General features: G+C 46.0%; 1 protein-coding gene across 1 annotated transcript in view; it reads left to right on the top strand.

Moving 5' to 3' along the window:
- LOC119396932 (suppressor of lurcher protein 1) overlaps positions 1-11,970 on the top strand; it is a 113,373-nt gene extending 101,403 nt beyond the window's left edge. The window contains exons 13-15 of the mRNA XM_037664317.2: positions 8,425-8,624; positions 9,474-9,521; positions 10,654-11,970. Coding sequence (XP_037520245.1) covers positions 8,425-8,624; positions 9,474-9,521; positions 10,654-10,721 — 316 coding nt within the window. The 3' untranslated portion in view covers positions 10,722-11,970. The remainder of the gene's footprint in view (positions 1-8,424; positions 8,625-9,473; positions 9,522-10,653) is intronic.
- Positions 11,971-15,145: the final 3,175 nt, after the last annotated feature.

Below are 15,145 nucleotides of genomic sequence, written 5' to 3'. Positions count from 1 at the left end.
CTCCAGGAATAAACGCGCACAAATAAAGCTTAATGTGGGAAAGGGCGTGGCATCGAATGGCCTGGAAGAAAGGAGGAAGCAAAGAAAGAAAGTGGGCTGGTGTCCTCGCTCGGATGCCTTCTCTCTGATAAGTCTCACTGAGGGAAAGACGAAATAAAAGTATGAACAAAACGCGAGCTCTGATCCTGGAATCTCGCACCCTGAGCCTCGTGTCTTATATCGAGAAAAGAAGCGAAGGGTACAGAATGACCCGAGATGTGCCCAGCTCTGGACGACCAGAAAGACTTGGGAACGGAAAAAAGAATGTCGCTGTTCGCGGCAGAAAAGAACGGGGAAAATATAAAGAAATAGAACATGGATACAGGCGGATCGTCGTGTAGTGTTGGCAGCTGACTTTTTATTTTTGTCTTCGTAGTTGTCGTCTATCTCCTCTTTCGACAGGGGCTCTCTTGTACTGGGCTCCCCCTCTTGCATATTTCACGCGAGGATTTCAGCGGAAAGCTCCGCGGAATCGATGGCTGTCCCTTTGATTGTGGACGCCGCGTCAATACTGTCCTTTCGTCCTGAGAAGACCCAAAAGCGACGGCGCTTCTCGCTACTGCTTTGCATCCGTATATCCGATAGACGACTCGCCGCAGACAAAGAAAGAACGAGGACATTTTCCGCGATTTCGATGCGATAGAATTGAATCACTTCTCTGGAAGCTGAACCAAGATCACTCCGCAACTGTGAAAAGAGTTTTGCAGCATGGATAAAAATAAAGTTCCACGGCCTTTTTCCGTTTGACATCCTTTGAAAAGTACGATTCTGTCATCGCAGCTATACACGCACACTTCGTTTCTTAACACCTTTATGCTTCTGGCTCACTGCAGTTTAGTCTAATATCACGCAAAAATTGATGTCTTGTCACGCAGACTACCATGATTCTGGTCAAATGGCATGAAGTTACTTTAACGACCTGTGTTCTTCACTTACATTACAACGGATGCCACTAACGGATAAAAGTAATGCTGCGGAACGCTCTTTTCAGCATTATTAGGCGAATAGGTAGTAGGCATTCGCACGAAATGAACCACGCAAGGTCACTTAAGAAGGCGTCGTAAAGCACATGAGTCCCACGGTAGCCCTGACACTCACTTGCCGGCTTTCTTTTGAAGATGTCCACCTTAACTATTTTTTATTTTGTTCATTTTATTTAAAACCACGAATTTTAAAAACATGTGCGCATTTTCATATTTCTTGACAACGCTTCATTCAGACCCTGGCGGAAAAGAACTTTAGCCGATCTTAATGTTCCATCGAAGTGTCTTTAGCGGCGCTAGCCCCTAGCGTTTGGTGAACTTTTAGTTGACTTGGGTAGACATTTGATTAACTTTCGGTAGTCGATTTGCATAGCTTCAGTGTAGACACACAATTCAACAGGACCGGCTTGTACACCTTCGTCCATTTCAATGAGCCGTCTGATGAGGGACAGAAGCAGGAGCGTAGCCAGAAAGCTTTCTGGGGAGTGGAGGGGGGCGTTGGAGGGTTCACCCATACCTTATGTACGTGCGTGCGTACGTTTGTATTCGTGCGTGTATATACACATGCAAAATTGAAAAATTTCGGGTGGAGGGGCGAGGAGGGGGGTTGAACGCCCCAGCCCTCCGCCCTCTTGGCTACGCTAATGGAAAGATTGTTCTATAGTGGGTATGTTCCATTTTGATTTTGGTTTGCTTTGCTTTGCTTTGCTTCATTCAAGGCAAAATTGAACAAGATTGCCTTGGAGGACACGACTAAAGGCTAAGTAAATGCCTGACTTGGTCGTGCCACCCTGGCAGCAAAGCAGAAACATACCGTAAGTACAGTACGCAGAAAATTACATCTCGTGTTATCTCATACACGGGTACCATAGTCGAACAGAACTACCAGAAGTATGACTAAATCATAGAAATATAAACAGAGTCCTTAGTCAAGTGGTGGCAAATACAAACAAATGAATGTTTTCTATCAAATAAATTAACAAGAAACATCTTGACTAGGGCATCGAGTTGCTCTACAAGACAAAATAGAGTATAATAAACAACAGGCAAAGGGACAATAATGAACAAGTTGTAACGAATACAGAACATCAATAACTACAAATTTTAAAAATCAAGAAAAGCGTCGCTTTCTTCAACTATAAACTCTTTCGTTATTTTTTTAAATGATCTAGCTGAAGTTCCACCTTCCAGTAAACGTAGTATAGTTGGGTGTTTGTTTAAGATGTCTGGAATTTGTGAAGCTAACCGTTGGTTACCGTAGTTCGCGCGTGATCTATATTTGCATATTAAGCTCTTTCTCAGCTCGTATGGTGTTGGTTTCACGTAATATGTGTCCAAGAATAGTGATGTATTTATTCTATACTGATGTAATATCTCTAGACATAGCTTATGTCTGTATAACGTTTTTATAGGCAATACTTTGTACATTTTAAAATATGGTCAAGCGCTTTCGTAAAAGGGAGCGTTAGATATTGCACGTATAGCACGCTTCTGTAATATCATCAGAGAATTAAGGTTTGTGGCGGTCGTTGTGAGCCACACCAAGGAGCAGTATGTTAGTCGTGAATGTACTAGAGCGCAGTAAATTTGTAACTTGATATTTGTTGGGACGTAGTATCTCACAAACCCACGAGAAAGCAGCTTGCTCCTTCAATTAACTTATTAAGTTAACTTTCATTAATTATATGGGCAGTTCGACTGGCTGGTGACGGGCGAGGCGGCTCTAGGCGGCTGCCCGCAATTGCAATGACGCACCACGTGTCCGGCGTAACTGCATGCAAGGCATATGGGGCGGTTGTCAGATGTGCGCCATCGGTTCGCCGGGGCAGGGTCCCCCCATGTTGTAGGACGTGACTGACGGGGAGGCAGCTTATATGTCTGCATGGCGGGCTGCAGACAGGACCTACGGATGACGTCGGCGTAGGTAGCCGGCACACCCACTTCAAAGGACTGAGGTCAAGCGGCGGCTTCGGCGTAACTGAGTGGGGCAGCCGCAGGGATTTCTGGGGGCTTCCTTGCGACAACTTTAGCGTAACTCAGTGCAGGCGCCGGAGAGGGCTGACGGTACTCAGACATGACCTCCACAATTTCCTGCTCAATCACTCGGCCGAGGGGAGGCAGGAGTGTGGTTGACGGCTGTTGAACGTACTGCGGGTGAGCAAAGCCCAGCAGAGAGAACTGGAGCGCTATTTCCTCGTGCACGAATGACTTCACCTGTGCGAGCAACGCGGAGTGATCAGATATGGTCGACAAGCCTGCGAGCTCGGCATCGCGTGATGGAGAGCGACGGGTGATCGACCGCTGCCGGCGCAGCTCTTCGTAGCTTTGGCAGAGCGTTATGGTCTCTGCATGTGTGCTGGGGTTATTGGCAAGCAGCATGGTGAAGGCGTCTTCGTCGATGCCTTTCATAATATGCTTGATCTTGTCAGATGCCGACATGGTGGCGTCGGCTTTCTTGGACAAGTCGAGGATGTCTTCGATGTAGCTCTTGAAGGATTCACCGGCCTGCTGAGCTCGTTCACGTAAACACTGTTCGGCTTGCAGCTTACGAATGGCAGGGCGGCCAAACACGTGCATAATGACGGTCTTGAAGTCGGACCACGTCGTGAAATCTGATGCGTGGTTGTTGTACCACAGGCTTGCCACACCCGCGAGGTAGAAGACCAAGTTAGTCAGTTTTCCTGCCTCGTACCATTCGTTGGGGACGCTCACGCGCTCGTAATCGCGAGGCAGTCCTCCGCGTCGGTACCATCCGCGCCAGTGAAGACCATCCGCGCCAGGTTGGCTACCCCTGGCACAGTACCATCCTCACCAGGGATCGTGGATACGAGGGACACCGGGACATGAGGTCGGTGCGAGAGGAGGCGTTTGCTGGGTGGCGTCTTTAGGCACCTTAAATGGCAGGGTACGGGATCGAAGCGCCAGGAGCAACAAATGGGGATAGAAATCATGAGGGCACAGCACTCTCCACCAATTATAACGGTGTTTATTTGACAACACTCGGCGACGATGCGCAATGGCGACCGTCAAGGCAGAGCACGGACTCCCAGCACGAGCGGCGTTGTTTCAGAAAAGGAGCCGAAAGAAGTGCTAAACAACGCATATGACTTGCAATTTGCTGAGCTATACAACCTGCCACGGCGAATTTTCCTCTTACAGGCATCACATGTCGCCTTCATGCACATTACGTCGCCGCTTCTATATCTCTCGCTACGCACGTGCCTGATTAAACTGTTGCATTTCGACATAACCCTTGAGCGAAGTAGTGTACAAACGTGAAGAAACTGAGAAAGTTGTGACATTCTAGCAATATATTGCATAAGATGATGTATCCTACAATACGTTGACATCTTACGATATAATCAATATATTGCATAGGATATAAAAATATATTCGTAAGCATCGTGTTGAATTGTATAGCAAATAAATAACCGTTCCACAACCTTGCTTTGCATAGATTCCAGAGTGTGCATTGTACTTGCAGCTATAAAAGAGCGCTGCAAAGTTGAGACAAACACAGCGTGAAACAAGCACAGGCGATGAGGTACTTTTATCTGCGGGTTTTCCGGGAAAAAAGATATGTTTATAGAGCTAAATGTCTTCGTTGCAACCTCGTCCATCAGCTACGAACACTCTCGTGGGACTAGCGTAGCTTCCCCTATGTTCAGTGCACCATACACTGGTTCAGGTTGCAGCCATGTCACCCGTTCGAGGAACACTATGGGCACCCGAGCGGTCCACAACGGGAGATAACCGCGTCTTTTATTTACCAAAAAATTCGCGCCACGTCGGCTTGCAGCGCGGCATCGATAAAGAAGGGGTCAGTTTCCTGATGACCTGCTCGGCGCTCTCTTTCCCATCGGTGGGCTCCCTCGGACTCCAACTCTCCAGGTCTTGTCGCCGAGCCAAATGAGCCGAGCTTCGCTTAATCTTCCTTCAACCAGGAGAGGGCGAACAGTGCACTCTATGGAGGAAGCAGCAGAATGGTGGGGAGAGCGGCTTGCATGGCTGGTGGCGTCTAGAAGTATAATAGGTCCATTTGTCCTTGCTCATATTCTTGCTTGGATGGCGACTTTTCTGGGGGAAGCTCTTGGTCCGCTCCATGTTTACGTATCGACATCGGACGAACGGCCAACCGATCGACCGGCACGCAAGTCGCTGGCGATGGTGATGACACCGCACCAGGCTTTGGCTGCGCCTCTGGGCCTGTCTTGGCTTCGTTCCTTTGTTTGTTCTTGGCTGAGTTCGCGTCAAAGAGCTTACGTAGCTGTTTTCTTATGTAGAAGTTGCGAGACACCCGTCGCGTGAGTAATGGCCGCCACCTCCCGCTGCAGCGCGGCTGCTGTCGTTATTTTGAGTTCGAGATTAGGGCAGCGAAATGATAAGCGGCCGCACACCGAGCTTCTTTCGCCGACTTTTCTACGTACTTTGTTTTCCCGCAATTTGACAGATTCGCCCTGTCTAGAGAGGGAATTTGTCTTGGTTATCAAAGCACTGATGTCTTCGAAACGAGCCTCTTATCGACATGCACTGTGACGGCCTCGCCAGCTGTTCAAGCGTGATGATGTTTTGTTTATATTGAACGCCTCGTTAATTTCCTGGGCGTTATTTGGGACGCCAAGTGTTCCATATGTTATGCAACTTAGCTTGACTGCAGGCTAGTTTGTCAACATCGTCGCTGTGTTTAACTGCCCTGGTACCAGTAAATAGAAGTTAACGCATTTTTATATTCATATAAAATGTTGGCAGGCGTTCAATAAGGCACCGGCTACTCCTTGGCTATCGAATAGGTGGAACGTACGATTTGAATAGTTCAAGATAACATATGAAATAACGCTATGAGAATAAGATAAGGACGTTAAAGATGTGTGCTGCGCACAACATGCAGGTTCGGTAACGCATTCAAGTTATGACTCCAAAAAAATTTTTTGAGGTCTCAAAAATACGAATAATATAACGCAACAAGAAGCTCTCAAATCAGCGTTGCTTCAATACAGGTCGTACCGCATGTCCCCTCGTATTTTCCGTTGTTGAAAATTTGGCACCCGCTGTCAGCTGCGACCATTGGTGAATCGTTTTGAGCAGATGACATTCTTGAATTTTTTTTCTTCAGTGATCGTGTCTTTAGATGCAAGTATCTCGGAATCAATTGCCGCAGCAGTGTATGATACTTCAAATGAGCCGTTTGTACAGTTATTTGAGCTCAGCGTATAATTAAAACGAGCATGTCCATTGAGAAGACGTGCTCATTGCTATAAAATTTTCGTGAATTTTTTTTGGTCGACACAAACGAAGACATGCCTGTGTCACGTTACACGTTTCACAAGATGATAAAGATGGGAAAGCCTCGCGTTTACGTTCCCTTTCTACATTTTTTTTCTCCGCGAAGTTCCTTTTTCGGCCAAAGTGGACGGTCCTGCAAGTCAGCTGTACTGTCAAACATATGAAATAACTTTACAATAACAATTTATTCGGAGTTTGCATTTTACGTTATTTTAGCCTCTTTCTCCCCTGTACTGACTGCTTATGTTTCATTACCACAAGATGTTTCATTACCAATTCTTCCTGCTTGCTGTTTTGACCTCATTCAATTTAACGGCTGCTCTGTCTCTGCTCTTGCGCATTTCTTTCCCCCTAGTGTGGGAGAGCAAACCAGAAGTCTCAGTTCAGCTTGACCTCCTTTCCTCATTTGTATCTTGCTCACTCACTGTCTCTTCTCCATCTATCTATTTAGACAGGTGAAACCGTTCCATAATTTTATGTTTATTATGTTTGCTTTTCTTTCACGCAATTTTGTTTGCGTTATGTGCCCTAATTATGGCTCAAAAGTAATATAATTTTTTATGTGCGCGACTTGGCATGTCACACGGATGCAAACATGTGGTGTTTGTGCACTCCTTGCAAGACTGTAAATTCGACCGGTGCGTACTTCAATCGAAGTAAGAACATCTCCTCGTCTATAAGCCCCCTTTTAGATGCGAAGCATCTTATAGCGGAGTTCAAACCGATGGTGGCCGGTGGTAGTGTGCGGCGTGACCACCCTTACGGCGCATGCGCATACCCTCTCCACACACCTCCTCTCCACTCCCCCGCACCACTCCTCCTGTCCACTTCCCCTCTCCCATTTCCCCTCTCCTCTCTCCCTCCCCACTCCCCTCTCACTTCCCTCTCCCCTCGCTCCACTTTCTCTCCCCTTTCCCCTCTCCTCTCGCCCTCTCCACTTCCCCTATCTCCTGCCCCTTTCCACTCTTCCTCGGAAACGCGGGCTAGACATGCCGAAATTCTCTCCTGTGCAATGCCGCGATGAGTGCCAGCGCATGCGCGTCCCCTCCCCCTCTCTCTCCTCTCCTACGCTGCCCCCCTCTCGCACGCCTGTCGACCGCGTTCCCCACTCACCCTGTGCAACGTTGCCCTGTGAGAATTAACGGCCAGGCTAGAGGGAAGACAAGACGCGCGTAGCGTTCCTCTTCGCGTTCCACGACGCGAGGTCGGTAGCATGCCCAACGAACGCCAACGGAACGCGATCGTGGAAGTGCTCCGGCTTCGCATCGCCTCATGGTCCCCTTTAGCGGGAGATGGTGTAATTTTTTCCAGTGCAGGGTAGCCAAGTGGTTTCAGCCTATTTAACATCTCTGTTATTCCCTTATGTCTCTGTCTCTCTCTCTCCTTCTCTCTCTCTCTCTCTCTTTCTCTTCAGCAGCAATTCAAGTTATTAGACTATATCAACAGAATCCGACACCTGGAGTAGCAAGCCAGTCGATGAATGAGGCTAACATCTCCGGGATAATCATTAAAAATTATTGTCTACCTATGTGTATTTGACAACGATAAGAGAGAAGCTTGAAACATGGAAAACGCGCTGTACATCTTCAAGCTGCTGATGTACATTTTTTAGAGCATGCTAACAGCGCCGTGACGACAGCGGTGATGACTGTGGCAACACAACAACTAAAAAAAACATTCACTTCTTCAAAGTCCAGTGGCCATTTGTGCCGCTTTACTTTTACTACCCTTGCTGCCCAGTCGAGTTATTCTATCTCATGCGCAGACATGTTATTTTTCCCTCGTGTCGGGCGAAACTCATAGCCATCAGTCTTGTTTTCTTCGTTTCTGTCGTTTAAAGGCAATGAGAATTTTTTATTGCTACATACGCTTGCCCTTGAGGCATATTTTGTGTGTATATGTGTATTAGATGTGGGCCGTAAGACCGGTGTTGTGTACCGAATGAAGCGGTGTCTTCTGGAATCTGTTGTCATGTACCCAGCGGTCATAGCTTTTCGTATCAGTACAGCGAAGGCTGGATTGCAGGAGGTGACGGGTGCGTTCCGATTGCAGCCCTTGGCATGTTAATTTACCAATGTCAAAAGTGATGTCTTCTTTTCTTTTTCATTTCTCGGTGTAGATGCACAGCCGAGACTGCGAGTGACTACGTGGAGTTCTCCAGTGCCCGAAGAGCTGATCACAAGATTCCTCGCCATTGCGGCATGCAGAAACCACCAAGTATCGAGTCGGAGGGAGAATTCTTCCGCGTCACCTTCAGGACCAACGACCGCTTCGACGGAACGGGATTCTCGGCACAATACCAGTTTAGGAGCGTAATAGGTGAACGCGCGCTTGAGTTAATCTCTTCGGTAACAAGTGCGAGAACCACTTGCAATAACCTCAAGTCAGCTTCATTGATTTCTAATAGCCGCCATCCCCAATCAGTATTCTTCACTGAAAGAATAAAGAGGAAGAGTCTTTTCGGGGTGAAAAAGTAAATCGCAAATAAAGATGCTCGCGCTACGCATCCACTTTGTGGAGGTTTAGTTATGTTACCAAACAACTCCGGAGATTTGTGTAACTTCACCTTTTGTTCGAAACTGGCTACATGCAGGTATGCGTAAGTTGCCTGATTAAAACCATGTGTGAATTGTCTGATGCAACTATGTTCACATAGCCATCGGAGTGCCGATAGAGTTGTCATCCTACTATATCAGTTTATATCGATCACTTCGGTTAGCGTGGAAGAGATCGCGACCGCACTTCAACTGTTGTGCGACAACGAAGCAGTGCATCTCACAGCATGACTTGAAAGAAGAACCGTTATTTTTTTCACCTCCAGTATAACTCAATACCTGCGACCCCCCCCTCCCTCCGTTATGGGTCGTTCTTCTCCCAGGCTGCTACTTTGCGTTTTATGAAACATTGATCAGTGTTAGATTTATGTTTGCACAAATACACACAGCCTTTTTATTGATTGATTGATTGATTGATTGATTGATTGATTGATTGATTGATTGATTGATTGATTGATTGATTGATTGATTGATTCTACAATGAGTTTTGTTAAAAATGTAGTGATATTAGGAACATACTAGCACCCCATTCAATGAAAAATAAACTACAAAACCAACAGGTGATGCGAGAAAGGAAAACCATTAACAATTATATTATCTGATGTCGTTCCAGATCCTTACACAATCAAAAGGTTCAGGGGAGGCGCAACATCATCACAAGGTAAACCTACGTACATGGTCTCGTGCTGTATTCTATAAACTGCCTCTATATCACCGGCAGCACTGTTTCTTCTTTTCGCATTTTCTCGTTTTATTGGCTGGCTTCGGCAAACATTCCACTTGAAGGATCTCTGCGTTAAGTTGATAATAGAATGTAAATATGATCGTCTCCATGCGAAGCCTGCTCGCAAGCCCGCATAAGTAGTCAGTACATGGGAGAAAGAGGCTAAAATAACGTAAAATGCGAACTCTGAATAAATTGTTATTTTGAAGTTATTTCATATGTTTGGCAGTGCAGCTGACTTGCAGGACCGTCAACTTTGGCCACAAAAGGAACTTCGTGGAGGAAAAAGAAATGTAGAAAGGGAAAGTAAAAGCGAGGCTTTCCCATCTTTATCATTTTTATTCAGCGCTTCAGTTCCGGCACTCGCATTCAAAGTAAGCACATAAAGCATAGGCGAAGCTGGTCAGCGCTTTACTTGGACAGAGAAAATGATAGAAATGCAGTAATTTGTTTTGGAGGGAATATATAACAGCTGGGCACAGGTAAAGAGGAATGTGGAGACCCTCGACTGAGTCTAACGAGGGAGCGTGAAACTAACAAAACGCTTAATTCAAAAACAAAATTTAACCCTTGTGCATTGATGGATAGCCAGACAAGGCGTAGGATGACGTCTATAATCCAGCCTTCACGAAAAGGCAAGTTTCATGTCATAGAAAAATGAAGAGCCTGGTAGTCATGATTACGCGTACTTTCCAGCATTAGATATGCAGCAAATTATAAAATAACTTTGCTGACGTTACAACATTTAGCGCGACACAAATGTCAAGTTATTCCAGAGAAACGCATGTGAAGAAAAAGACTTTGCGGAATATCTAGAAATTGCGCTTGCTTATGCAGCCTTGGATTCGAAGAGAAGGCAATCGCGTGAGGGGGAGGCCGTAAGTTAGGTGGGCAGATGATATTAAGGAGCTTGCGGGGATACCCTGACCGCTGCAAGCGCACAAACAGAATAATTGGATAAACATGATAGAGACCTTTGCCTTCCAGTGGGCGCAGCCAAGCGGCTGCTGCTGATGATGATGATGATGCGACTCACCTTGTTTAATTCGCAGCGTTTTGCTTTTTACAGGCTGCACGCAGATCATTGCCCTCATCATCTTGGTCGAGTTGTTGCGACTTGTAGGAGGACTTCGGTAGCAGCGGTGGCGTTCTAGTGCGGACGGTGGTGTATTCGTGCGGTGCCTCTCATGTCCAGTGACGCTGGTGGTGGAGTGCGAAAAGTATGGCGCTGTGGTGCGTTAAGAAGGCACAAGCAAAGAGGCGTGTCGAGCACTCTTTGACTTCATACGGGTGTGCGGCGCATGAAACTGTCAATGAGGAGCACCGTTCATCGCTGTGTCTTGCTCAAGGACTCGACGCCGTGACCGCCGAATGGATGCGTGGAAGAGGCTGCAAAAGGGATGATCCTCCTGTTGCGGTCATAGAAAAAAAAAGAACTGTCGTGTGTGAAACACGCAGATGTTGTGTGGAATGTTGCCGCGAGCTGAATGAACAGATATGGTCTGTAGATTTTGTTTTTATCTTGTTATTACTCGTGAGACGTCACGAGAGTCCGGAAAAGACTTTTCTGTAGAATACTAAGTTTGCTCACGCGTCTGTAGGAAATGCCACTGGTCCATCTCATAAAGCTTATTTTATTTTTTCTGCCTTCTTTATTTAGTTGAGAGGAACGTATACACAGACTGATTGAGGTGAAAATAACTAAACCCTGCTAAGATATGGAGGACATGTTACGCACAAGCCATTGAAAGCAAGATTATTTTGGTGCTGCAGTCATGGATGTAATGATGGGAAGGCATACCGTAAAAATTAACATACTATGCTTAATGTAGATATCCATAACAGAGCACCCCATTGTTTTTTCATCGAACAAAACAAGCACAGTGACACATAATTGCACTTGTTTTAAAAAATTAGGCGGCTGCATAAGCCTTCGTAGTATGGCTTTGTACTCAGTGGCACTTGCTGAATACTTTTGCTAAGTTCACATTATATTTAGCACAGATGAGAGCTGCATATTGTAGGCGCAGATACCTAGTAGATGATATCTCGGAAACATAGTTCCCTTGTAAATTATTCACTGGCGATTATAATAGGAGTGCGACAGTTTAACTCAGCACTACAAACATTGGACAGGGTTGTGTGATGAAAACAGATTTGATCATTGCTACAGTTTTGTTTAGGTTTTGCTACCTTGCTCTGTTAGAGCGGAATATTAGTTCTTCAGGAAAGCAATCCAAAAGGTGCAGAACAAGCAATTCTACAAGTGACTCCGCCATTATACAGAAATGGTCGAATCAACAAGGTGGCTTCCATACGCAAGATGACAGTCTAAAACCAGCAAGAATGACACTTTAGTACAGGCCACACACTTTGTCAGGGCCTTCTTACTGACACAAAAAAGCAGCCTGATCGCCGATATTACGCCCAAATGCGTAAGGTTTTTTTTTCTTGCGCAGGCGTCATTCACAGAGCTTCTTCCTTTAAGAGCACACGTGTATATGTGTTTGCCGTATTCGCGCGATACTGTAAACAACTGGCTATTTGTACACCCTCAGAATCTCAATGACGATATTATGGATACTTGGACGGAGACGTGTCATGTCCGGCACAGATATCTCGCCCTTCGAACACACATGCGCCAGGCAACCAGAGCAGAACTCTTAATTTTCCAGCTTACTAATATGGAACAAAGCAAATTATGTTGCCCTTTTGAGGAGTGTTGTCAAAAGTTCTACGCGCAATTTCAGCATGGAGTATGCAGTTACACAAGGTTACACTCATAAATAGCAAAGTAACTCATGTTGAATCATGGCACAATGTGTCACTTGTTGAGCTTTTGTGCAGTGTTGGAAAAATATTCACTGTTTTGGGTGCGGAAGCATGACAATGAAGCAAGTTGGAACATACTGTGAATGTTTGTTCAGTTTCATCAGGCTTACGTGAGTGCAGGTTAACTTCTGTTGTGACCCTCAAATCATAACGCAAATTCTTTTGTATAATACAGCGTACTGTCCACGCATAAATTAGTTCTCATTGCCTTATACAGACACGCAGGGTTAACTTTCTATATAAAGTGCACGAAGTGTCGAGCCTTGTTTCGTTTGTCTTTTATGCATCACGAGTGTCTTTTTGTTAGGATGTGAGGCAAGCTGAAGGCCAGGTGCCTGCACAGCTCTGCTACGATGAGCGTTCTCCTGTAGCTAAATATATATTTCTTCAATAAAAATGTGTTCATAAATAAACACGCCCGAAACATGAGCGTTCAGTTTCTGGGCGTAGAAGATGCGTCTTTAAAGACTTCTATTTTTGCGTTTTTCTTGTAGTTTTTTTTTTAGCCCGCAGATATTTCCCGCGTCTTTTGCCTGGGAAGTCATGGGTATTAGGAGGAATTCACACCGGCGTCTGACCGAGATACACGGCAGGACCGACGTATGGCGACCGATATTTACAACTAGCGCAACTTGCCAGTCGCCATGCCGTTATTACCGCAGTTCGGGTAATTTTTCGTTTCCCGCACAGTCACCTTAAGTAATCTTCAGCGTATTCCGACGTCTCGCTCCTGCGCTACTTTTTGTTCAACAGCTTTGCAACTCCAGTAACGGGTCTGAAGGATCGGTCTGTGTGCTACTTCGCCTAATCGTTAGCTTTTCGACAAAAAGTGACCGATCGTGCGACCTGTGTCAGTCGCCGATGTGAATGCCGCCTTGGTGCCGGTCTCTGCTGATATTGACCTGCGTGTGCCGCGTGAGAACCTCACCCTACGCAGTATCCAGGCATAGTAGCAGAGATATATAATGTAGAGGTGTGCAAATATCAAATTTTCAATTTCTAATCGAATTAGAATAATAAAAACCAACTGCGAATCCAATCGGCGGATCGAATCTTGGCAACTGAAACTGACTTGTCAATTTATGCATCAATTTCTGCGAAATTTAGCGCAGTTGTGTAATTCTTTGTACTGATTTCAACACTTGTTACGAAGTGTTGCGGTTATCGAATATTTCGAATAGTAGAAATGCCGTGCGAATTGAATATTCCAAGTTTCTAATATTCGCACGCACCTAAATAATAAAGCTTGCACGTTAGTATTCTTTTTTCTCAGCATTTACCTGTGCAGAATCGTTCTCGTACATGGTACACCTCCGAACACACTTACAGTCGACAACACTGTTACGACTGTAGTGGCGAGAAAATCTTACAACACATCTACTGCGGGTGTGGTCATTACCATGTGCAGAGACACTGCTCACCATCGTTCTAGCCCGCTTCAACCAAAGACCAACTTCGGTAGCAACGATTGTGGAATGTCGTCCTGACAAGTCATCCCAAATGAAGGCGTAAAAATATTGATGCCGTACACGGCACAAGATTCACTGAGTGTGACGCTGCGTGTGTTTGTGCTGCGCTCTCTCTTTCTCTCTCTTTTTACACCCCTAACTTTAGAACTCCCCCGTTCCTTTCCCCAGTGTAGAGTATAGCATACCGGTTTTTCTGAACCCTCCCTGCCTTTCTCTTCCCTTATGTTTCCTTCCTTCGTCGCCACACGCCTAAAAGATGGGAGAATATACTCTTTGTAATTTTTCAATGGGAAACACGTTCATAATACGCTGGCAAACAAAATACGCGCCATGAATACACCAAGCGCACGTACATTCCAAGCGCGTACAAGTTTGTAACGATCTCTGGATTCTCCTGTGCACTCTTAGCCAGGGGAGGAACGGACGCTTTATGCTTCGCGAAAGAGAAAATCAATCGTTGCCCGCCATGCTCCAAGACGACGTCTCTTCGCTGACTTGCACATATATTTCATCACGCCAGAAGCTTCGATTGACCATGGGGTTGCCCTGCGTTCGGGCCGACTGGCGAGGATATGTATATATATAAAGTTGAGTTTCGTGCATAACCGAGGACGTTTCAAAGCCTCAAAGACGCCGCACATTTCCCTCGGTTTCATCAGTCATTCCGAATTCTTCGGTGTATTACTTCTTTTTTTAGACTGGAGGCAGTCTTTTATGCGGGTTTTCTTTTGGCAACGAAGCCGTCATAGTGACGGCTGTTTTTCCTATATCTCATTCGTGTAGCCTGGGTTCGCGCTCTCCGTCATGGCGAAACGCTGGACGCATTTTTTCTGCACCATGTCGTGAGAGCGCTTTGCGGGATTCGCAAGGCGTTGAGCAAGCCGCAAGGGGGCTATAGAACAACGCTCTCGTGGCAGTGCAACGATTCGGTGTTTTATGGTTAGATTCGTTGTACTTGCAGGCGCTGCTGCTGCAACGTGTCCTTCGCGGCAGTGCAACTCGAAGAACACGTAGCTTTGGCCCTGCGGTTGGTCTTCTCGGCAACTCATCGATTCCGGGACTCGTGGACTGACTGAAAGCTAATCGATTGCCGACTTTCTTTCGCATCAATGCAACCATCTACAGGCATCCGCTGATTGATGAGTGCCTGAAACTCCGGGGTTCTGATGTCGTTTCCTCGTTTTCCATGTATCTTTTGTCTTCTCTTCGTCACATGATATTTATTTATAGGCACACTAGCGCAAAGCGTGATCGAAAATT

Source organism: Rhipicephalus sanguineus, chromosome 6, assembly GCF_013339695.2.
Source record: "Rhipicephalus sanguineus isolate Rsan-2018 chromosome 6, BIME_Rsan_1.4, whole genome shotgun sequence".
Lineage (NCBI taxonomy): Eukaryota > Metazoa > Arthropoda > Arachnida > Ixodida > Ixodidae > Rhipicephalus > Rhipicephalus sanguineus.
This window is presented reverse-complemented; position numbering and strand designations above follow the sequence as displayed.